This window comes from Physeter macrocephalus, chromosome 5, assembly GCF_002837175.3.
Source record: "Physeter macrocephalus isolate SW-GA chromosome 5, ASM283717v5, whole genome shotgun sequence".
NCBI classification, from domain to species: Eukaryota; Metazoa; Chordata; class Mammalia; order Artiodactyla; family Physeteridae; genus Physeter; species Physeter macrocephalus.
Genome location: NC_041218.1, coordinates 52,517,615 through 52,543,629, shown reverse-complemented (window position 1 = coordinate 52,543,629; position 26,015 = coordinate 52,517,615). Strand labels below are relative to the sequence as shown.

The window sequence follows — 26,015 nt, the reverse complement described above, 5'->3', positions numbered from 1 at the left end:
CAGTAGCTGTGGCTCGCGGGCCCTAGAGGGCAGGCTCAGTAGTTGTGGCGCACGGGCTTAGTTGCTCCGCAGCATGTGGAATCTTCCTGGACTAGGGATCGAACCCATGTCCCCTGCATTGGCCGGCAGATTCTGAACCACTGTGCTACCAGGGAAGTCCCCACCCATTTTTTGATTGGGTATTTTTTTGGTTTTTTTAATATATTGAGCTGCATGAGCTGTTTGTATGTTTTGGAGATTAATCCTTGTCAGTTGCTTCATTTGCAAATATTTTCTCCCATTCTGAGGGTTGTCTTTTCATCTTGTTTATGGTTTCCTTTGCTGTGCAGATTAGTTGACCATAGGTGCATGGGTTTCTCTCTGGGCTTTCTATCCTGTTCCATTGATCTATATTTCTGTTTTTGTGCCAGTATCATATTGCCTTGATTACTGTAGCTTTGTAATATAGTCTGAAGTCAGCAAGTCTGATTCCTCTAGGTGGTGGGTCAAAAAAGATCTTGCTGTGATTTATGTCATAGAGTGTTCTGGCTATGTTTTCCGCCAAGAGTTTTATAGTGTCCGGTCTCACATTTAGGTCTTTAATTTTTGTGTCTCCATACAAATTTTAAGACTTTTTTGTTCTAGTTCTGTAAAAAAAAAAAATGCCATTACTAATTTGTTAAGGATTGCATTGAATCTGTAGATTGCTTTGGGGAGTATAGTCATTTTCACAATATTGATTCTTTTCATCCAAGAATATGGTATATTTCTCCATTTGTGTCGTCTTTGATTTCTTCCATTAGAATTTTATAGGTTTCTGCATGCAGGTCTTTTTCCTCCTTAGTTAGGTTTATTCTTAGGTATTTTATTCTTTTTGCTGCATTGGTAAATGGGATTGTTTCCTTAACTTCTCTTTCTTATTTTTCATTGTTAGTATATAGGAATGAAAGAGATTTCTGTGTATTAATTTTGTATCCTGTGACTTTACTAAATTCATTGATTAGCTCTAGTAGTTTTCTGGTGGCATCTTTAGGATCCTCTATGTATAGTATCATGTCATGTGCAAACAGTGACAGTTTTACTTCTTCTTTTCCAATTTGGATTCCTTTGATTTCTTTTTCTTCTGATTGCCATGGGTAAGACTTCCAAAACTGTGTTGTATGATAGTGGTGAGAGTGGACATCCTTGTCTTGTTTTGATCTTAGAGGAAATGCTTTCAGTTTTTCACTATTGAGAATAATGTTTGCTGTGGGTTTGTCATACATGAGGCCTAATGTCTTTTTAAAATAGTAGATTTTTGGAAGCCTTTTTAATTTCTTCTATTATGATCTGTTTTAATTTTTACCTCTTTTTCCTAAATTTCAATAATTGACATTTTCCTAGAAAATCTCTACTCGACTGGATTTTACAATAACATTGTTCACTGTGTTTTCTTTTGAATCTTCTTCATGCCTGCAGTTATTTTCTCATTGCATTCCTAAGGTTATTTGTGTCTTCTCTTTTCTTAATCAGACTAGCCAAGTATCAGTCTCTTTTTATTGGACCTTTGAAACAGCCAGCATGGATTGATCAAATCTATGGGTTTTTTTTTTCTTCTTGGATTAATTTCTGCTTTCTGTTTTAATTCTTTCTATTTTTGAATTTCCCATTACCTTATAAATTTTGTTCTTTTATGATCCATAGCAGGTTTCTCATATTTTGCCCTTTTCTAGTGGGAAAATTCTTCAATGTGATCCCTGCTATTCCCACCCCCAACCCACCCTATGATTTAATCTTTTTCTATCTTTTGCTCTTTCTTTTCTTTTGTTTTAATCCCCTGGTAGATAGTAAGTCTGTTTCTTTGGCAGTTAATATTTATTTGTTGAATTTGGTGAGTTGCATTCAAGCTTTTAATATTCATGTGTAGTGATCCTTGATGTGTAGTGATCATATCTGTAATTGAAGGGTCTAGATTAAATATATTAAATTTTCTCCAGTTTAAATAGGAACCCCATTTGTATGTCATTGAATCTGGCTTCTGATTAAAGAGTCCATCCTCCTGTAATTAAGGAGGAGGAGTGGAACTTGTAGGAAACTTACCTTCTGAGTTTTGGGACTTTCCTTTCTTCCTGGAATCTCTAAGTAAATTGGGACACTTCCCTGCTTCTCTGGCTCCAGCTCAACTGCGCAAGGTTCCCACTACAGAGAGCTTCCTGTTTCATATATTAAGCTTTCACATGCAAGAGTTGCCCTGTGGTAATCCGTGTCTGAGTGGTTATTATAGATTTAGTTAATGTTTTTTTAAATTTATTTATTTTTTTGGCTCATTGGGTTTTCGCTGCTGCGCGCGGGCTTTCTCTAGTTGCAGTGAGTGGGGCTACTCTTCACTGCAGTTTGCAGGCTTCTCGTTGCGGTGGCTTCTCTTGTTGCAGAGCATGGGCTCTAGGCACATGGGCTTCGGTAGTTGTGGTTTGTGGGCTCAGTAGTTGTGGCTCGCAGGCTCTAGAGTGCAGGCTCGGTAGTTGTGGTACATGTGCTTTGTTGCTCCGTGGCATGTGGGATCTTCCTGGACCCAGGCTTGAACACATGTCCCCTGCATTGGCAGGCGGATTCTTAAACACTGCGCCCAGGGAAGTCCCAGATTTAGTTTATGTTTTAATATTTTATGAGGTTAATTTTCTCTCACTGCTCTTTGTTGTAATTTTCTCATATTGTTTATTGTTTTCATATGCTTTTAGGATGATTTAGTTAAAAAGAACTGTTGTATTTTTTTCAGTAGTTAATGTTATTAGATATCTAATTTATAAGCCAGTGAATTGGCTTGTGAGGGGCAATTATTTATTCACCGTGTCCCATAACATCCCAATAAACGAGGGAGATTGGGATTATGCCTGGTGTTCGAACGTTATTAATTTTATTCATGACGGAGTATGGAGTAAAGGTGTTAGGGCAGATCCTTGCATGTCTGGGAAATTATGCTAATGTTTGACATCCTGGTGTAACCAGAGCACCAGGGTGGGTTGTTCCACACTCACCCACCCCCTCACCTAACCTCCTCACCAGTTCCTGTCTGCTTTTCCCACCTGTCAACTCTGCGACTCCCTAAACCCAAATAGTTTCCATTCAAAAGGGGAAGATATGGAAAATAGCAAGTCCCCTCACCCCAGCTCTCACCTTTGGAATTAAATAGCCTGGAATGGGGAATTAAATAGCCTGGAACGGGACAAGTGAACTAAGTGAGGACTTTTTGACAGTAAACATTAAGAATAACATCTGAATTCAACTCCAGAAAAGAGTGCTACCAGGGGAAAATCAAGTTTTAGCACATGTTCTGAAACTGCCCGTAAGAAAGGGCTAGGGAATGATCCTCTAGGTACGAGCTCTAAGAGCTCTGCACTCAAAGGGGCTTCACCTGGCCCACTCTGGGCCTGCAGAACCAGAAGACCTGTGGGCTGCCTGGCAAGCACACTGCAGTCTGTCTGTCTCAGTCTCCCATGAGGTCCTTCAGTTCCATCGCAGAGTACTCCCCAGTGTGTTATACAGTTGAACCTTGAACAACAGCCTCCACACAGTGGAAAATCCCCTTATGCTGTCTCCGCAGTTCCGTGTTGGCAGATTCAACCAACAGCAGATGATTAGTACTGTAGTACATGTTTACTGACAATAGTCCACACATACGTGGACCTGAGTAGTTCATATCCATGCTGTTCAAGGATCCACTGTAGTTGTCCTTAAAGCTCTTTGGTTTGAGGAAGTGTTTGGCGTGTTTACTCTTCTGACTGTAGAGGAGGTTGTGTCACCTGATGGCGGTTGGGAGACTTCAGGAGACTGGGTTAGGTCTTTGGCTGCTGACGGAGGTGTTGCTGAGAGCTCCCACTTTGAGCTTTGACCACAGAGCCAGCTCAGTCAGGGCCCCCTGATAGCACAGGTACTCTCTCCGGCCACAGACCCATGTCTCATGGCAGGCTGTCTCAGCCATCCAGCAGGGTATCATTGAAGGGCTTGCAGAGACCCTTGAAAGGGTTACTAATGTTTCGGAAGATCTAGCATATAGGAGCCTAAAATCTTGCCCATTAAGGAATAGGGATGCCAGCCTTCAGCTCGAACTGGGTTTTCAGAGGCACAGATGGTGTCCATAAGTTTCATCCTATGCAGATAGTTGTAGCAATTCTGACTTCCTTGGGTTTCCAGCTGTAGCAGTCTTGGACCATCCTCCACAAGGAGTCACGGTTTGTACTTGATATCCCAAAGTCTGGACAGTAGAATATCAGTCTCCTATTTGAAGATTTTGGGGGCATGTGCCCCTCAGGGACATGAGGTCCCCTTCAAGATTTCATTCATTGCAAAGCTCATGATTTACTTCTTCACAAAAATAAATGGCAGTAAAAATACCAGATTCCTGTCGACCTTCACCAGCACAACATTCATTCCAGACTGGCCTCCCTAACCTGTATAGAGCTGTATCAGTTTACCCCACTGCCCTGCCTCCTCAGCCCAAGTTCCCTGGAGCTCCCCAGCCAGGCCATTTCCTTAGTGGAGGGAAGACCAAGCCAGACTTGGCCTGAAAACATGGTTATATAGGGGGTCTACTGTATTTTCATTAAAACTCCATTAAATATACCAATTAGTTTGGGAGTGTTTGGCAACTTTTTAATCTAGATTCCCTTTTCAGAACATGGGATATTGACAGACTTACTAGGTTTTAATTAAATTTCATATACTAAAGAATGAGTAACAACTTACAAAGGTCTTCAAAATAACCAAGGGTATATTTCACAATCTCTGCCTCTTTTCTTCCACTTAATTAAGCACAGATATAAAAATTCAAATGCTGCGAAAACCAATATAGAAGATACATTTTTAAAAAAATCTTCAGTACAACTGGAAATCTGAACATCAGCTATATATTTGATGATACTAAGGAATTACTGTTATTTTGTTAGGTGTGCTAACAGTATTGTTACATTGTTTAAAAAGAGTCCCGATCTTACAGACATAAACACTGAAATACAACATCTGGGATTTGCCTCAAAGTTATGTAGGTTAGAAAGTATATGGGGGTATGAAACAAAATTGGCCATGAGTTGCTAATTGTTAGAGCTGATAATTGTTGGGTGTGTTATTGTCTCCTTTTGTGTATGTTTGGAATTTTCCACAATAAAAATAAAGACATACGTAGAATGTCAAAGGAAAGAAAAAAGTACTCATGAAAAGTAGAGTTAACTACATTTATAGCCACAGGGTAAGAATACTTCTACAGATTGTTGATTCTGTTGTTCCCTGCCCAGAGTACACTTTGGACTTCAAGCAAAATTATGAAGTAAACAACTTTGCTTATATTCTTTATTTCCTAGTGTCTTCTTTCTTCATCTTACCTCAATATCAGTTTTCCTTCTGCTTGTTGTAAATGCACATTTTTCTCCTGTTTACCTCTTTACTTACAAAATTGTCACTCATTTATACATACTGAGAAGGAGATCTAAAGATGAACCTGTTCCAATTAAAATGCGAGAGAAAAATACTTGGGAAAGAGTTCAGGGTTCGAAGTCAGGGAATAGTTCTGATATTTGAGCATTTGGAAAAACTATAGAAATGGGAGAAGTTTGTTGGAACATTTGGGAAAAAACTTATAGGAGTCCTATATGAAAAGCACTAACTGTTGACTTTATTTTAAAAATTGCCAGTCTGGGGGCTTCCCTGGCGGTCCATTGGTTAAGACTCTGCACTTCCAGTGCAGGGGGTGCAGGTTCAATCCCTGGTAAGGGAGCTAAGATCCCATATCCTGCGTGGAGTAGCCAAAACAAATAAATAAATAAAAATAAATTTAAATTGCCAGTGTGGAGATAAGGGGAAGTAAAAGCATCACACTAGTACTATTTTAACAAAAATAAATAATGTATAAAATGGGTAAATCAAAAAGTAGCAATATTAGCACATTACCCAGAAATACAGCTGTGATTAAAAGAAACAACAAATTCAAAGTAGTTGCTTCTGTAGAATAGGATAAGTTGGGAAAGATGCTGACAGCATGGAACAGAGAACTGCTGTTTTTCATTATAAGCCACTTAGTAATACAGTCTGACTTTTGACAATGTTTTATTTTAATAAAAAATAAAAATATTAAAAAACTGTACTATTAGTAGGCTTATTCTAAAGTAGCATCAAGGGAAAATAAAATTAATAAAACTAATCTGAATAAAATTAAGGCTATGATATTGAATGAAATAGGGGTCTAGCTGTACCCTCTTCATATGCATATCCAGTTGTCCCAAATTCATTTTTTGAAAAGACTGTTCTTCTTCCTTTGAATTGTCTTGCCACTCTTGTTGAAAATCTAATGACCATAAAGTGGATTTATTTATGGACTCTCAGTTATATGTCTTTATGCTAGTACCACACAGTCTTGATTACTGTTGCTTTTTAGTCAGTTTTGAAGTAAATGTGAGTCTTCCAGCTTTGTTCTTTTTGAAGATTGTTTGGCTATACTGGGTTCATTGCATTTCCCACATGAATTTTTGTATCAGCTTATATAACAGCTTCTACCAGAAAGGGCGAGGGGAGATGAGATTTTAATAGGCATTGCATTAAACCTGTAGATCAATTTGAGAAATATTGCCATCTTAACAATAGTAAGTCTTCTATAGAATCCATGAATATGGGTATCTTTTTATTTATTTAAGTCTTAATTCTTTCAATGATGTTTTTATAGTTTCACTGTAAAAATCTCACAGTTCTTTTGTTACATTTATTTCTAATGATTTTTATTGTTTTAATGCTATTGTGAAAGGAATGGTTTTCTTAATTTCATTTTCAGATTGTTCATTGCTAGTGTATAGAAATACAATTGATTTTTGTATTTTGATCTTCTGTCTTGCAACCCTACTGAACTCATTTATTTAGTTCTAATAAATTTTTTGTATATATTCCTTAGGATTTTCTATATATGAGATCATGTTATCTGCAAAAAGAGATAGTTTTACGTATTCATTTTTCATCTGGATGCCTTGTATTTCTTTTTGTTGCCTAACTGCCATGGCTAGACCCTCCAGTACAGTGTTGAGTAGAAATGGCAGGAGTAGACATCCTTGCCTTGTTCCTGATCTATGGGAAAGCATCCAGTCTTTCACCATTAAGTATGATGTTAGCTATGGGTTTTTCATAGATGCCCTTGAGGAAATGGAAATTTCCTTCTATTCCTAGTTGAATGTTTTCTTTTTATCATGAAAGGGTTTTGGATTTTGTCAAATGCTTTCTCTGTGCCTATTGAGATACCATGTGGTTTTGTTTTATTAATACAGTGTATTACATTGATTGATTATCATATGTTGATAAACCACCCTTGTACTCCTGGGATAAATTGTACTTGGTCATTGTGTACAATCCTTTTCATTCGTTGCTGGATTCAGTTTGCTAGTGTTTTATTAAAGATTTTTTGCCTCTGTACTTGTAAACGATATTGGCTGTAGTCTTCTTGTGATGTCTTTGTCTGGATTTAGTATCAGGATCTCACAGAATAGTTGGGAAACGTTCCTTTCTCTTCTGCTTTTTTTGGAAGACTTTGTGAAGTAATGGTTTTAGTTCTTGAATTCACTGGTGAAGTCATCTGGTTCTGGGCTTGTTGGAAGTTTCTTGATTAATCTTTTTTTAATTGCTCTATTGCAATTTTATATTTCTTCTTGAGTAATGTTTTTTAATTTGAAAAATAAAAAACAAGTATAAGGTTCTAAATATGCATTATATAGTCTGGTAAACCCCAAATTGCATGTAAAAACCTATCCTGCTGCTAATTCATGGGAAGTCCATTTGAAATTTCTACTGTTCAGTAATTCAGTTCTTTAAATGTGACTTTTCAAAAGAGTGTTAATTGATAATGTCTTTTTTATAGTTGTATTTCATAATAGCTTGGAATTTAAGGTTTGTTTGTTTTTTACTATTGCTTTTATCTCAGCAGCAATGCAGCAAGTGTTGGATAACCTTACGGAGCTGCCCTCATCTACAGGAGCAGAAGAAATAGACCTAATTTTCCTCAAGGGGATAATGGAGAATCCTATTGTAAAATCACTTGCTAAGGTATATTGGTTTATTCATAAGATAACTAAATTATTTTTTAAATTGTTTTTACAGAGGTCTTTTCAGATTACTGTTTTAGAACCTGGTTAATATACCTTAGGCTTTGTTAGCAAATAATAACAGTTAACAGCTAATGAGATCTTACTGTACACAGAAGTTAGACCACTTTTGCCTTTTCTGTGCTGACTTTAAAGTTTTAGGGAAATAATAACTGAACAGTTGTATTATAACGGAGGTCTGTGGAAAAGATTCTGGTCCTGTCTCCGTTTCGTTTTGAACAACAAGGTACTGACTTTCTTCTTTTACATTGGACCATGTACCTGTTTTTTTCATTTCAGTTCTTGACTTCCTATCTATAGTACTTTTTGAAATCTTGTTTTTTTTTTGGTAACCCTGACATTTTGAGTCTGTTTCTATAATCAACTCTCTAGTAATCTTTTTAACTAATCCATAAATATATTCTTACAACCATTTTTGGCCCAGTTTCATTTCAATTATACTATTTCCCTGTAATAATTTTTGTAAATGTCACTAAAGCTTAGTGTATTAACTATTTCACAACTGTGCTCTTCCATTCTTCAGATGATTCTTGCTTTCAAGAACCTGTGCCATATACCCTCTCTGACATTTTCTTTTCTTCCCTTTTATTTCTCTTACAAGATACTGAATATAGTTCCCTTTGCTATACAGTAGGACATTATCGTTTATGTCTCTGACGTTTTCTGCATGTAACCATCTTGTCATTCCTAAAATGTTGATTTCACCCTGTCCTGTGATCATTTTTTAGCCATAGTCTCTTACTTTTCTTCTAAGAGCTCTGAAAAATCATACTTTTTACAAAGTGTTCTATTAATAAGAGTGAGTTAATGATACAGATTCTTCATTTTATTCATCAGTGTAATCATTCTAAGGTCATATGACATAAAAGCTTTGGTTTCTAAGTAGAAACTTATCCACTTGCAGATCACCCAACTAGAATTTTTATTTGTCATTTTTGATTGTAGTCTTTCAAAAATTTATTAGATATTCCTTTAATAATGATATATAGGATATGATTTTCCTTCAGATACTAGCTTCTTGTCACAAATATCAGTCACTATACTGTGTTGAGATAAAGTAATAGTTTCAGGGTCTGTTGAAATAAGTAAGGGCTGTTTAAGCCTGTTAATTAAATTGCTTGCCCTGAGCTCTTATTGCTACTTTAAAAGTAGCGTTTACTTCTCTCTTGATATCATACATACTGTTGGTTGTCAGTTTTTATTGCCGGTGTATCTATTACACCCCATCCCCATGTTTATTTAATTTACAGCTTTTAGATGTAGATTTCAAAACTAGATAATATTATGTAAGGCATCTTACAATGTGCATATCATTTATAAGGGTTTTTAAAATATACCATTTCATCTTTGCAACGACTTTATGAATTGAAAACTAAGTTTTAAAAATAGAAAAATTATTTGCCTAGGGTCACTTAGCTAGTAAATGACAAAAATATTTAGGCCAAATCTTATTTCTTCAAATTCTGTGCTCTTTCTACCACAGCACAAGCTGTGTTTGTGTGTCTCTCTGTGTGTGTGTATTCTTAAGAATTTCTGTGCATAAAAAATTATTGGCTTTTGTGTCACTGATACTGGCTTTTCAGAAGATTATCTTGTTCACTGTTCTCAACAAGTGAAATGGCTGTATGACTTTTGAGCAGCTGAAGTGCTACTGTAATCTTTTGATGATAAAATTGAAATTAGGAAGAGAATCACCCAGTAGTATCCAACATTCAAGCAGCTTCTCAAAAAATGAAAGCAATGGTAGTTGGGTATTCCTTACATTGAAGGCACAGAAATCCCAGGAGGAAGGGAGGACCTTCTTCCAGGAAAGAGATAATAAGTCACAGCAGGCCAACACTCCCAGCACAAGTAGGGAGAAAAATGGATAAATTGCTGAGGAAACAGCGAGCCAAACATTGCTAGACCAGTGGAAAGGCAGGAGCATGTGACTAATAATCATGAGAAAAACAACAGAAGCAGTCCCATAGATGACCCTTTTATTAAAGTTTATAAACAAAGATTTTTAAATAACATATATTTTTTTAAGTGATACTTTGTTTTTGGAGGCTTGAAAAAACATTTTATTTATTTATTATTTATTTATTTATTTATTTATTTATTTATTTGGCTGCACTGGGTCTTAGTTGCTGCATGTGGGATCTTTAGTTGTGGCATGCGAACTCTTAGTTGTGGCTTGTGGAATCTAGTTCCCTGACCCTGGCCTCCTGCATTGGGAGCTTGAAGTCTTAGCCACTGGACCACCAGGGAAGCCCCTAAATAGCATTTTTTTTTTCTTTTCCCCTGTATGCGGGCCTCTCACTGTTGTGGCCTCTCCCGTTGCGGAGCACAGGCTCCGGACGCGCGGGCTCAGCGGCCATGGCTCACGGGCCCAGCCGCTCTGCTGTATGTGGGATCTTCCCGGACCGGGGCACGAACCCGTGTCCCCTGCATCGGCAGGCGGACTCTCAACCGCTGCGCCACCAGGGAAGCCCGCATATTTTTAATAGAAGAAAAAAGTGGGAAAAAATGAAGGCATTTAAAATATTACTAGAAAATAAGAATCAAAAACAATCAAATGGTTACTCAGGGACTCAAAAATACAGTATCTGGTTAAGAGCTCATTTGATGGGTTTAATATTGGATTGGCCAAAAAGTTCATTCGGTTTGAAGTAAAAATAAAAGACATTTTTCATCTTCACCAGGAATTTTATTGAACAACATATTTCTTAACCGAATGAACTTTGTGGCCAAGACAATAGAAGACTAAACACAGCAGGAAAGAAGATTAGTGAATTTGAATACAGGTCAACAGAAAACATCTAAACCGAAATTCATTGAAAAGTATGTCTGGAAAAGACAATACGTGAGGCATTCTCAAAAAGATCAAATACACATGTAATTAATATCCCAGAAAGAGGGACAGGGGGAATGGGACAGAAGAAATAGTTCAAGACACAATGGCCAAGAATTTTCAAACCTAATGAACAACAACATCAACTGATAGATTCAAGAAGGCAAGTGAACCCCCTGGCATGGAAAATACAAAGCAAAACATTCCTCAGAATATCACAAACTCCTGAAAATCAAAGATAAAGTGAAAATTTGTAAAGCAACTGGAGAAGAAAGACACATTAAGGAGAAACACTAAGACTGATGGTTAGCGATAAAACAGGAACTATGGAAGTCATAACAGAGTGGATTGAGATCCTTATAGTGCTCAAAGAAAAACACTGCCAACCTCAAATTCCCTTTTCAGCAAAAGCAACCTTCAGAAATGAAAGCAAAATAAGGATTTTCTTTTCAAACAAAATCTGAGAAAAATTGTCTCCATTTACTCAACAATAAATGCAAAAGGAAGTTCTTCAGGCAGAAAGAATGACAAAATAAAGGGAACATTAGTGAGTAAATATAAAATAATACTGATTTTTAAGATGAAATAATAGTAATGTCTTGTGGCATTTATGGCATGTATATAAATGAAATATGTGCAGATGATAGCCCAAAAGGAAGGACTTAATGATTCAGACAATTGTAAGATGCTCTCATTATTCAGGAAGTGGTAAAAGTAATTTCTTAAGGTTGTATAAAAAGTCAGGTATGCAGGGCTTCCCTGGTGGCGCAGTGGTTAAGAATCCACCTGCCAATGCAGGGGACACGGGTTTGAGCCCTGGTCCTGGAAGGTCCCACATGCCACAGAGCAACTAAGCCCGCGCGCCACAACTACTGAGCCTGTGTGCCACAACTACTGAAGCCCACGCACCTAGAGCCCATGCTCTGCAACAAGAGAAGCCGCCACAATGGGAAGCCTGCGCACTGCAACGAAGAGTAGCCCCCGCTCGCCGCAACGAGAGAAAGCCCACGTGCAGCAACAAAGACCCAACACAGCCAAAAATAAAATAAATTAAAAAAAAAAAAAGTCAGGGATGCATATTGAGATCTCTAGGGTAGCCACCAAAAGTAAAATTATAAGAATGAATAAATTCCACCCAAGCTGTAAGGGAGAGAAAATAGACTTGAATTACCCTCACTCCAGAAACTAGAAAAATTAGCACAAAGGTGAAGGGGGGTGACCATCTTCAGACATGGGACAACAGGCAGCACAGGATTGTGATGCCTGAGAGAAAGGAAAGAAATGAGGTGAGCATTATGATACTGTCTGAGGGTAGTTTCCATGCTGCAGTGCAGAAAGAGGAAGCACAAACAGCCCAGCAGTCTTAGTAGAGCTTGGCATTTGGGGAGGTGGAGGTGACTGGAATTTGTGTAGCAGAGTATCAGGGAGGAGGAAGCTAAGGAGATTTGCTTAGGGGTGCCCTCAAATCTCTGGCTGAGTGCTGATTGTGCATATGTGAAGCACAGCTCTAGAGTCCAAGGAAAGACCCACTGGAAAGCTCAGTAGGCCAAACAATTTCCAGGGCTCACAAGGGATGGGGAATAGTTTAGTTGGCATTCCCACCAGCCTGAGTGGAAAGTCCTCATAACATGCGGGACATTGGGCAGAGTTCACACTCAGTTTGTTATAACAGACCTAGGAAACTAGTACAGATTACAGCAAAATCAAACTAAAAATTAATAACAGAGTTATTCCCAAAATCCCCAAATATATGGAAATTAAACAGCATAGTTTGAAATAGCCATGGGTCAAAGGAGAAATCACAAAGAAACATAAAAAATATTTTGAATTGAATGAAATGAAAATACATGTCAGAACTTGTGGGGTGCAGCAAAGCAGCGCTTAGAGGGAAATGCCTATATTAGAAAAGAACAATATTTAAATCAATGATCATGTGTACACCTTGAGCAAATAGAAAAAGAACAAATTAAACTCAAAATAAGCAGAAAGTAGTAAATAATAAAGATGAGTGATATAAAAAAGACAACTAGAAAAAAATCAATATAACTCTTAGTATATTAATACAATTGGTAAACCTCTAGCTAGACACAAATTATCAGTATCAGAAATGAAAGAGAGGACGTTGCTACAAATCCAACAGACATTGCAAGAATAATAAGAAATAATGTGAACAACTTTATGGCAATAAATATGATAACTAGATGATTTCTTGACAGATGCAAATGACTGAAACCTAGATAAGAGTAGATAACCTGACTAGCACTGTATCTGTTTTTTATAATTGAATATTTGCAGTTTACAACTTGAAGCTCCACGGGCTTCCCTGGTGGTGCAGTGGTTGAGAATCTGCCTGCCACTGCAGGGGCCATGGGTTCGAGGCCTGGTCTGGGAAGATCCCACATGCTGCGGAGCAACTAGGCCCATGAGCCACAACTACTCAGCCTGCATGTCTGGAGCTTGTGCTCTGCAACAAGAGAGGCCGTGACTGTGAGAGGCCCACACACCGCGATGAAGAGTGGCCCCTGCTCACCGCAGCTAGAGAAAGCCCTTGCGCAGGAACGAAGACCCAACACAGCCAAAAATAAATAAATAAATTAATTAATTAATTAATTTTAAAAAAAAAACTTGAAGCTCCAGCCTAGATGGCTTCAAAAGAAAATTCTATCAAACATTTAAGGAAGAAATAATACCAATTTTACATGATTTCTTCTAGAAAAAAGAAAGAGAAGGGAACATTTCCAGTTTTGTTTTACTAGTCTTGGTGTTACCCTGATAACAAAACCAGCTAAAAACAGTTCAGTTAAAGAGAGCTACAGAATAGTATCCCTCATGAACATAGACTTCAAATTCTTAAGAAAATATTAGCAAATCAAATCCAGCAACATACAAAATGGATAATACCTCATTGCCAAGTGAGTTTTGTCTTAAAAATACAAGCTTCTGAACATTTGAAAACCAATAAATGTTTGTCACCATTTTAATGACATGATAAGCAAAATTGTTTGATGATGTTCATAGTTGTGGGGAAAGCATTTTACAAAATTGAATATCCATTCCTGATAAAAACTCAGCAAACTAAGAATAGAAGAAAATTGCCTCAACCTAATGAAGGGCAGCTATAAAAATCCTACAGTTAACATCGTAATTCATGGTGGAAGATAGAATGCTTTCTAAGATCACTACTGTTCAACTGTTATCACTTCTTTTCGACTTTGTACTGGGAGTCTTTGCTAGAGCAAAAAGGCGAGGAAAAAAATTAAAAGGCATACGGATTGAAGAGGAAAAAATTAACTGTCTTTATTCAAGGATGACATTATCATCTATGCCAAAAATCCTAAGGAAGAAAATAAAAAAACCCGCTAGAACTAATTAGTGAGTTTAGCAAGGACACAAGATAAAAGATTAATCTATGTAAATCCATTGTATTTTTATATACTAGCAATGAACAATTGGAAATTGTAATTTAATGAAAAAGAAATAAATTTTTAAAAATATGTGCAAGACCTGACACTGAAAACTACAAAACATTGCTGAAATTAAAGGCATACCTACATACATACTTACATAAATGAAGGAATTGGAAGGCTCAATAATCTTAAAATGTTAATTCTCTGGAAACCACGCTAAAGATTCAGTATAATCCCAGCCAAAATTTCAGACTGACAAGATGATGAAGGACCTAGACCAGACAAACAATTTTGAAAAAGAACAAAATTTGATCTCTTCCACAACCTGATTTCAAGGATAACTATTGTCCTACAGTAATGAAGACAACGCAGTATCAGCATACAGATCAATGGCACAGAATAGAGTCCAGAAAGAGACTACTACCACTTACATGGTCAACTGATTTTTGTTAATAGCACTATGATAATTCAATGAAGAAATGATAGTCTTTTCAATATATGTTCCTGAAACAATTGAATATTCATATGCAAAAAAATGAACATTATCTTTTTCCCCACTCTATATGCAAAAATTAGCTAAAAATAGATCTAAATGTAAGAGCTAAGACTAAAAAAATTCTAAAAAGACGCATAAGGGAAAAACTTGTGACTTTGGATTAGAGAAAGACTTCTTAGATAAGACATAAAGAGCATAAGGCATAATGAAAATTTTGATTAATTAGATTTCCTCTGCAAAAGACACCATTAAGAAAATGAAAAGGTGAGCTACAGACTGGAAGAAAATATTTGCAGAACATATATCCTAAAAGGGAAGCTGCTCATTTATTGGTGGTAGCAGTGCAAAGTGGTACAACTACTTTGGAAGACAGTCTGGCAGTTTCTTACAAAGCTAAACATAGTGTTACCATACAATCCAGTGATTGTGCTCCTTGACATTTACCCAAGTGAACTGATAATTTGTGTCCACACAGAAACAAACACATGAATGTTTATAGTAGCTTTATTCATAATTGCCAAAACTTGTATGCAACCAAGATGTCCTTCAATAGGCACATGGATAAACAAAGTGTGGTACATCCATAAAATGGAATATCATTCAGCAATAAAAAGAAATAAGCTATAAAGCCATGAAAAGAGATGGAGTAACCTTAAATGCTTATTGCTAAGTGAAAGAAGCCTGTCTGAAAAGGCTGCACACTGTATGATTCCAACTTTATGACATTCCGGAAAAAGCAAAAGCTATAGAGACGGTATCAAAAAAGTCAGTAGTTGACAGTTTGGGGGAGTATAAGGGAGGGATGACTAGGTGGATCACAGGACATTTCTAGGGCAGTGAAACTATCCTGTATGATACTTTAAAGGTGTATGAGTGGGCTTTCCTGGTGGCGCAGTGGTTGAGAGTCCGCCTGCTGATGCAGGGGACACGGGTTCGTGCCCCGGTCCAGGAAGATCTCCGCAACGGGAGAGGCCACAACAGTGAGAGGCCCATGTGCCGCAAAAAAAAAAAAAAAAAGTGTATGAGTGACATTATGCATCTGTCAAAACCATCGGAACTGTACAACATAAAAGTCAAAATCCATGGAAGTGTGAACTATAGGCTTTAGTTAATAAGGGTGTATCAATATTGGCTCATTAATTATAACATTTATCACATTAATACAAGATATGAATAAGGGAAACCAGGGGTAGGAGAGACGATATATGGGAATTCTCTGCTGAGTTTTTCTATAAATCTAAAGCCTTATTAGCTAAAGTCCATAGTTTACATTAGGGTTCACTCTTTGTGTTGTACATTTGACGGGTTTTGATACATGTATAATAACATGTAATGTCTTTTTTCTGGTTTTGGTATTAGAGTAATGCTGACCTTTATAGATTGAGTTAGGAAGTGTTTCCTTTGCCTTCTAGAAGAGACTGTAAAGAAATGGTATAATTTCTTCTTTAGATGTTTGGTAGAATTTACCAGTGAACCCATCTGGACCTGGTGCTTTCTGTTTTGGAAGGCTATTAATTATTGATGTAATGTCTTTAACAGATATAGGGCTACTCAGATTATCTGTGTCTCCTTTAATGAGTTTTGGTGGATTCTGTTTTTCAAGGAATTGGTCCATTTCATCTAGGTTATCAAATTTATGTGCATGGAATTGTTCATACCATTCCTTTATTATCCAAGACATCAGTAATGATGGCCTCTTTCATTTCTCATATTAGTAAATTCATGTCTTATCCCTTTTTTCTTAGTTAAGCTGGTAAGAAGTTTATCAATTTTATTGGTCTTTTCAAAGAACCTGCTTTTGGTTCTTTGATTGCATGTTTTCAGTTTCATTAATTTCTGCTCTAAATTTTATTATTTAATTTGGATTTAATTTGATCTTCTATCTTGAGTTTCCTAAGCTGAAAGTTTAGATTATTGATTTTAGATCTTTCTTTTCTAAATATGCATTCAGTGCTATAAATTTCCCTTTAAATACTGCATTCACTGCATCCCACAAAATTTCATAAGTTGTATTTTCATTTTCATTTAGTTCAGATTTTTTCATAATTTCTCTTGAGATTTCTTCTTTGACTCATATCTTATTTAGAAGTGTGTTGATTTGTCTCCAACAAATGTAGCTGGGATTTTTATTATACTTTTTATAATCTTTATTCTTATAAACTTGTTAAGGTGTGTTTTATGGCCCCATACTGTGGTTAATCTTGGTGAATGTTACATATGAGCTTAAGAAGAATGTGCACTCTACTGTTGTTGGATGAAGTTGATTGATGGTGCTGTTCAGTTTAACTCTGTCCTTACTGATTTTTCTGCCTGCTGGATCTGTCAGTTGCTGATAGAGGAGTGTTGAGGCCTCCAACTACAATAGTGGATTAATCTGTCTCTTTGAAGTTCTATGAAATTTTTCTTCACTTGTTTAGATGCTCTGTTGTTAGGAGCATTTACATTATAGATCGTTATGTCTTTTTTATTATGTAATGTTTCTCTTTGTTCCTGATAATTTTCCTTGCTCTGAAGACTGCTCCGTCTGAAATTAATATAGCTACTCCAGCTTTCTTTTGATCAATGTTAGCATGCTATGTCTTCATCATTATCTTTACTTTTAATCTACCCGTGTCTTTATATTTAAAGTGGGTTTTTTGTAGACAACATGTACTTGAGTCTTATTTTCTTATTGTTTGGTCTTCTATTCATTTTCTGCCATCTCTGTTTTAATTGAGCATTTTATATGACTTCATTTTTTTCTCCTCTTTTAACTTATATCAGTTATATTTATTTTTTTAAAAGATTTTAGTGGTTTCCCCTTGATTTTGCAGTGCACATTTACAGCTAATCTAAGTCCACTTTCAAATAACACTGTATTACTTCACTGTAGTATAATAATACAGTAGTTACGTGAAGTAACTACCTCATAACAGAGTATTTCCAGTCTCTGCGTTATAGCATGGCTGTCAGTCATTTCATTTATCCATAAGCTGTAATCATCAAATACACTGTTGCTGTTATTTTTGAAGAGTTAATCTACTAGATTAATTAAGAATTTTTAAAAAGGTTTTATTACTTTCATTTATTTTTTCTCTAGTGCTCTTTTCTTTATGGAGATCTGAGTTTTGAACCTATATTCCTCTCTCTGAAGAACCTCTTCTAACATTGTTTTCAAGGCAGGTCTACTAGCAACAAATTCCCTCAATTTTTGTTTGACAAAAAGTCTTTATTTCTCTTTCACTTTTGAAGGATAATTTGACTGTATAGACATAATTCTAGGTTGGTAAGTTTTCTTCTTTCTACACTTCTTTCCTATCTGAATGCCTTTTATTTATTTTTTTTTCTTTGAAACTTTTTTCATTGGTTCTTTTTTATTTATTTTAATTGAAGTATAGTTGATTTACAGTTTTGTGTTAATTTCTGCTGTACAGCAAAGAGACTCAGTTGTACATATACATTCTTTTTTATATTCTTATTTGGTCTTTTCTTGAGTAATTGTCCTGGCTAGAAGATTCAGTACAAATGTTCAATAGAATGATGAGAGCAGACATCCTTATCTTGTTCACAATCTTAGGGGAAAAGCATGTGTTAAATATAATATTATTCACTAGTAAATATAATAGTAGCTGTGGGTTTATACTTTCTGTTCTAAATTTTGATTTTTTTTGCATATGATTCCATATCAGTACCTACAGAGAACCTTCATTCTCTGTAAAAGTGGCATAATATTCCATTGCATGAATATAACAAAAATTTTTTAGTCTAACTTCTGATAGATATTTAGGTGACTTTTTCACTTACAAGTCATGCTGTAATACGCAGTCTTGCTACATGTTATTTTGCATATGTATCTATATCTCTAGGATAAATATTAAAAGAATCATTGTAATTTTGGTAGATATAGTCAAACTGCTCACTAGTGTGTTCCCACCAGAAAAGAATGTGTGAGAATGCCTGTCTTCTGTCATATTCTCACCAACATGGTATGTTACCAGAATTTTATCCTTGCCAATCTCATTTTTTAAAAAAGTATTTCAGTGTAGTTTTAGTTTGCACTTCTCTTATGAAGGAGGTTGTATATCTTTTCATATGTTTAAGAAGTATTTGAATTTCTTTTTTTTTCCCTTTTTTGTGAATTTTTCTTATTCTTTGCCCTTTTTCTTAATGTGTTGCTGATCTTTTTCTTACTGGTTTATAGAAATCCTCCCCCTCCCGTGTGTGTGTGTATATATATGGAAATTAACCTTTGGTCTGCAATATGATTCGTAAATATTTTGACCCTAGTTTGTCATTTGTATTTTGACTTTGCTGATTTTTGACAAGAAGAAATTTTAAATGTTCAATTTTAAATGTTCAATGCAATTTATTTTATTGGGCCTGTTTTTGTTTGTTTAAATTATAGCTTCCGGATTTGGCATCATAGTTATGTCTTTCCCACTCAATGATTATAAAAAGATTCTTTTATATTTTCTCTGAATACTATTTAAAGCCAAGCTTTTTAAAAAGCTCTTTCTGCTTTTAAAAAGTATAAGATTCCTGTTTTTAGTTTTTGACATCTGTGTGGGTCTCCTAATTCTACAGGTATCTCTAAGAGTGGCTCAGCTCCCTGAGTGCCTTGAGATATAGTTTATCTAATCTAAGAATTTGAACCTTTTTTGGTTAACTAGATGACAAGTTCTTTACTCATTAGAGAATTCACTTCTAATTTAGTTACACTTATTTCATCCATTTTTTTCAACAGAACAGATCTCATCCTTTTTGACATCATGTATGCAGAAGCAAAATAAAAATTGAATTCTCCATTCTCTCTGTCTCATTTCTACTTTCTGCTCAAATTCTTATTTTTTGGTTACTTGTGAACTTCTCTTTATCTTTTTTGTTCAGAAGTCTCTAGAATAAAAGAAGAGGATGTCTCTTGACCACAGTCAATCTTATCTCCTATTTACTTAGCTTTTTCAAGAAATACTTAATGAGCAACTACAGTATACTTAGCCATGTTCTAAGAAGACACAAACAAAATTTATGATATTTTTGTTTTTAAGGGAGAAAGATAAGGTTACTACACATAATCACAATACCATTATCATTACCAGGTATTTGTCACTTATAGTGCATAACTTTTGTTAAAATTTTTTGTTTGTTTGTTTGCAAGCATAGATGGACTGTACTTGGGTAAAATACCCAGAAGTTTTGAAAGAACTTTTCTTCTCTGCAGTTCATTTTTCTAAAGTTCAGTGGTGAGTAGGATTCTCAGAACTGGACATACAAGAGGGCTTAGGCTATATTTGTATCAACTCCAAGTCTACAAAGCCAGTCGTGGCATGTTCTTCCAAGCACTTGTGGCAGGTGACATATATTTTTATTGAGTTGTGCTAGCTTTCTAATAATGCTTTTTCTTAAAGGACGCAAGACCCATTTATTCAAATAGCATGTGATTCATATCTGTTTCTCTGGTCCGTTTTCAGTATTTCCTTTGTCTTTTTTGTTTGTTTGGTTAGTTAAATTCAAGTTGGTACTTGCCTCTTGAAAGCTACTAAATAAATTCTGACTTTAAAGTGAATAAAGGTCTCAACTTCTTTCACATTATCCTAGAACTTAAAAAGTTACATATTAACAAATATGGACCTGTATTAGCTTTCTTGGAAAAACTAAAATTGATCTTGATTGAACCCAACTATATTTCAGAAACTAATTTTCTGTATTAATATAATTATAGCTGCAGTTTCACTTAAAAACTTTTTCTTCCTCTGAGAATTTATGTATTGTGTAGTGAGATTTTTTTTCCTACCATAAAACCAGTCTGTACCAGGTTTTTGATGTGCAAAAACCTTCAGGTATATTTGTTTTTATAGCATAATTCTGCCCTCCACTTGACTTCCTCTTTCTCTCTTGCCATCAGTCTTTCCACATTCCCTCTTGTCCTCTCCGAATTTGGGAGCAATAAGGTAAGTGAACATAGAAAGGAGGGGAAGTGTATTAGAGTTTTCAAGTCAATGATCGTTTCTGTTACTTTACTTTTCCCAAGGACTTGAATTTCATCAAAGTCTACCAATATCTAAAGTAACATAGGATATTGTTGAAACTATATTGGCTTAGTACCTGAAAATTTTAAGCCAGTCATTATCTGTTCCCTGGAGAAAGAGGTGATCTTTGTAGCTGTTTGAGCAAACAGGTGAAGGTTGAAAGGGTGGGTGGTATTCTTGAACCATAAGAGTATAACTTAACACATCTAGACTGGAAGAGCCATGCTAAGAAGCAACAACTCAACTAGCAGTCAATGAGAGCATATATCACACATTTAAATGAGTGAGAGTATTGCATAATGTTTTAGATTAAATAATTAACTGCAAGATGATGATAGAGTAGCTGGCTGTATAGTGATAAAGTCGAGTAAGCTTTAGTATGTAAGAGCTCAAGCCTTGATGTTGGACTACCTGACTTAGCCACTTACCAGTAGTGTGAACTCAAGCAATCACTGTATCTCATTTTGCATCATCAGTGTCTGTGTCTGTAAGGTGAAGATGATAATAACATACCTACCTTTGCTGAGTACACACACACAATCTCATACTGCGCTGAGAATATAGTTCCTGGCACAAAACAAAAGCCCTCAATGAATGTTAAAGTTCTTCTCTTCCTTTTTTTTAAGATTTCTTATGCTACCATAAGAGTATTAAAAGTATTTGCAAGGTTAACGATGCTACATTAGATTTATTAACAACGAATATTTGTATTAAAACAATTAGCATTTCTAGCTTGTTTTGTAAGACTTAAGTAATTGTGTACATTACTTTTTTTCCCAATGGTGATGATCATTCCGTGATATATATGTTGAATGTCTTCATCATCCTGTCTTTATTAGGCTTGTATTATACTTTAAGAAAATTATAGATTTACCTGTTCTCACTCTTTGTGGCATTCTCTAGTCTTCTTAATTTTTTTCTTATCTAAATCTAATAGAAACTCATTCCTCTGTTTAAATTACATTTGGTCTTTTGACATTTTCTTTGTTTTAGAACAGTTATAATTTCTTCTGTATCAGTTTATTTCATATGACTTAAAATTTCTTCTTCAGAGGTGTTTCTTTAAAATGTTGCTAATGTATAGCCCCTCTCTTCTACTTAAACTTATTTCAATCTTGTGAATTACCTGGAAAAATATATTTAAATGTAAAAATGCATTTTTAAAATTAGAAAGTGTATCATTTAGAAGATGACATACAAAAACCAAGATTGTTAGATAGCTCATTAACAATTTTACATTGATACATGTGAAATGATATTTTTGTTTAAATAAAATATAATTTAAAAATTAAAAAAATTAGAAGATGTGTTAGAACTCTGAAGGATCCACTCAATATGGTAGAAATAACATCTTAAGTATCATAGGGATAAGTTAAAGTTTGATACTGTTGCCGCTTGAAATTTGGATTTTTTGTCACTTACAGAATTGAACTTTAAAATGTTAAGTATGAGATTTGTCATCTTGCATGTTTTCATTTATAAACTAAATCTTTATAGTTATGCTCTACCTGTCTTCAAAATCAGACAGCAACCATTTATCAGAAAAACAACACTTAAAAGATAGAGACTGCTTAGTGTTCATTCTAAGTTTGAATTTAAAACTCTGCTTTACTCCCACTATTAAAGGATAATTAAGACTACGTATTTCCTCTGACAGTATGATTCATGGTTCATTTTCTGTGGAAAAGGTTGTGAGATTAAAAAGAACAGATAAGCTTAAGATATGGAGACATAAGGGGATCATTCCCCTAATGAGATCATATGGTCCTTCAAGGCTCAGTTCAAGAGTTGCCTTTCCTGAATTGCCTTTTTCTGCTGAATTTTCAAAATTGGAAAATGGTAGCTTTAGCATTATCATTTGGGGTTCTCAAAATGATTTTCATTATTTTTTAATGACAATCCATATAACGATTACGTTCCTATTTTTTATTTTTATTATGCTTAATCATTTAATAAAGCATAAACGGTATCATTTAGAGTTTGAGTCTAGACTAGAAAGTCATTAGGAAATTCTGTCAGGTAGGAAATATAATACATTTTTAAAATTATCATTGGCCTATTCAGTTTTTTCATGGTTTAGTTATAAAAATGAGTTTTCCATTACTTTTAGGGCAGGAATAGAGGCCAAGATTTATTATATTGCATGATAACATTTACTCTGAAATCTATATATTACCTCTCATTGAAAGATTTGGTTGCAGTGAATCAAACCTTCAAGTAATATCTTTTAAAACCTTCTTATAAAAAGGAAACAAATCAAGAAGAAAACCACGGTCTGGAGCAAAACAGTGTGTGTTATTATTTTCATATACTGTTGTCTTTTCAGGCTCACGAGAGGCTAGAAGATTCAAAACTAGAAGCTGTCAGTGATAATAACTTGGAATTAGTCAACGAAATTCTTGAAGATATCACTCCTCTAATAAATGTGGATGAAAATGTGGCAGAACTGGTTGGTATACTCAAAGAGCCTCACTTCCAGGTAAACTTTCCCTATTGCTCTTCTTTCCAAGTCCCCTATATTCCCAAAATATTCTCCTTTAGTAGTTAAGTTTCAGTTTAAGATGATGTTTTTTTTAAAGATTATTTAGGGCCATATTTTGCAAATTCCAACTTAGATATTTTAATATCCCATTCTGCTGGGACTACATAAACAGACACACATACTATACAGATGTATAGGGTCTGTCACAGAAATATATCAGAATGGATTTTTCTTTGTGTAATTAAAAACAACAACAACAGCCCTGCTTCACCATCACACCACATGCTGGGGATGTTTTTCTCCCTGTGATAGTGCATTTTTCTTCCTCACTGCCACGTTCCCAGCCCTCCTTGTGACCAGCTGTATACATTTTCAGTATTGCTTCTAAGACTGGGGTGCAGTTGATGACCTTGGAACAAAAGAGAGCTGTATGATGATGGAAACTATGACATAGCATACTTTCCGTAGGTAAAATAAAAATAAATGCAATTTAAGCATTTGTCTATGTAGGTGAAGAGTTAATCAGTTTACCAAAGAAGAATCAGTTTCAGAAGAAAAGGAGGTCGAGGAGACTTCTTATAAACCTGTAATTAAGACAGTGTGGTATTGGGGCAGTATTAGAAAAGTAGTAACCCCAGAAATACGTTTGCCACAGACAAATGGCAACTTGATTTATGACCAAGATACTACATTTTAGTGGAGAAAGAATGGACTGTTCAATAAATGGTCCTGGGATAAAGTGTCACCTGCTTGCCATTGCAAATCTTAGCATTAAAAATCAAATGGAGGGGCTTCCCTGGTGGCGCAGTGGCTGAGAATCCGCCTGCTGATGCAGGGGACACGGGTTCGTGCCCAGGTCCGGGAAGATCCCACATGTCGCAGAGCGGCTAGGCCCATGAGCCATGGCCGCTGAGCCTGCGCGTCCGGAGCCTGCGCTCCGCAACGGGAGAGGCCACAACAGTGAGAGGCCCGCATACCGAAAAAAAAAAAAAAAAAAAAAAAAAATCAAATGGCAACACCCCTTTGCTTTTTCTCAGAGACTTTCTGTGACTCTTTAACAATGTTACTGCAAAAATTATGTACATTTATAGTGAGATGGTTCCTACGTAAATCTGTATCTTAGGTACAAAAAATACAAACACATGTCAAAGACACCTTTGTGAAGAGGCCAGTTAGTTGAGGCCTTATAAGGCATACTAAGTTATTTGGACTTTATCCTGAGGACATTGGGAAACTTTGGCTCGGGATTGCGGGGGTGGGTGGGTGGTGGTGGTTATTAAACACGGAGAGGTCAGATTGTTTTGTACCAAGATGGTTTTGTACCAAGGCAAGAAGTTGTGACGGCAGTACAGATAGTGGGAAATGTGAGGATTTTCAAGTTCTAAGCAGCAAAATCAATAGTGCTTACTGAGTGGTTACATGTGACAGCTGCAGAAGAGAAATGTGGGAAGTTGATAAGGACAGGATTTCTGACAGACAATTGATGGCATCCACTCTAGGAGAACTGTTTTGGACATGTTAATGTTAAGGTAACTGGCCATATTAAGTTTGCAATACCTTAGAAGCATCTGGTAGAGCTTTTCAAGCATGCTATATTTTTTATATAAGTATATAAAATTTAATGCATAAATTTATATAAAGTTTAATAAATATGTAAAATTATGAAATGGCAACAAGTAAAAATTAAGACATTGCATTTTTACTACCCAATCCACTACTGTACTACCATAGTGCATATTCCTCCATACTTTTTCTAGGCATAAATGTACATACATATTTTTTTCCTTTACTGATTGCAATCATTTTGCACAAGCTATTTTGTAACTTACCCTTTTTTTCAGTTGTTGATTTCCACTTTTTCATTTCAGTGGACCTCTGTCTCATGTAGTGCACATTCTATATTCACACATCTCCATTTCCCCCAAAATATTCTTTGTAGCTGCTTTGTGCATATGAGTTTTCAGCCTAGGTCCCTGTGTGGCATCTGGGTGGACCATCCCTTTCTCCGTTGATTATGATGTTGACCCATGGAAGAGACCAGGCCATTGTCCTACAGAATCCACTCCCTGGATTTATCTGGTTGCTTTCCTGCTGTGTTGTTTAGTTATCACTTCTATTTCTTATAAACAGCAGTTTTACCTAAAAGATGATTCAAATTAATTATTTGGAACTAGAATGCATCTTAAGTAAGGTGATACAACATAAAATAATCTACATCAGACAACGTATAATAGGTTGGTCCATCACTCTTGATGCTGAGATTAGTCCTTGATTAAGAGCAATGACAGCCTGATCCTACCCTTGAAAGCCTTTCCACTAGGAAGTAATCTAGTATGTTATTATTCTAGCATTATACAAATGCTGTTTCCTTTCAACCATTTACCTACTGACAAACATAAATTAATAATCCTTGCCTGAATCAATATTTTCATTAGAGGTTGCAAAATGACATTTTTCAAATTCTCTCATTCTACATTTATTAGCTGGTGTTCTTATATAAAGTAGAGCTTTTCCTCATTAACTGAGCTGTTTAACCTGTAATGCATTTCCTACTGAAAAGTTAGGGAAATGCTAGATTCTTTCCTTTACCAACTTTCAAAGTAAAGAATTGTTTAAAATAGCAATCTCAAATGGTAACAAAGGAGGTTTTTTCAGTCCTGTTTTGTTGTGTTTTTTTTTTTTTTTTTTTTTGCGGTACGGGGGCC

The 26,015-nt window shown here is 35.6% G+C and overlaps 1 protein-coding gene and 1 pseudogene across 6 annotated transcripts in view; one reads left to right on the top strand and one right to left on the bottom strand.

Annotated features, from left to right (window-relative positions):
- PALS2 (protein associated with LIN7 2, MAGUK p55 family member) overlaps window positions 1-26,015 on the top strand; it is a 108,680-nt gene that overhangs the window by 49,681 nt on the left and 32,984 nt on the right. For 4 of the 6 annotated variants that reach the window (XM_055084954.1, XM_028489970.2, XM_028489971.2 and 1 more), the window contains 2 exons: window positions 7,910-8,028; window positions 23,155-23,307. In XM_055084954.1, coding sequence (XP_054940929.1) covers window positions 7,912-8,028; window positions 23,155-23,307 — 270 coding nt within the window. In that variant the 5' untranslated portion in view covers window positions 7,910-7,911. Of the gene's footprint in view, window positions 1-7,906; window positions 8,029-23,154; window positions 23,308-26,015 lie in introns of all 6 variants that reach the window. The other 2 variants (XM_055084955.1, XM_028489973.2) reach the window with 1 other exon arrangement.
- LOC102996661 (protein C1orf43 homolog) lies at window positions 3,494-4,295 on the bottom strand (annotated as a pseudogene).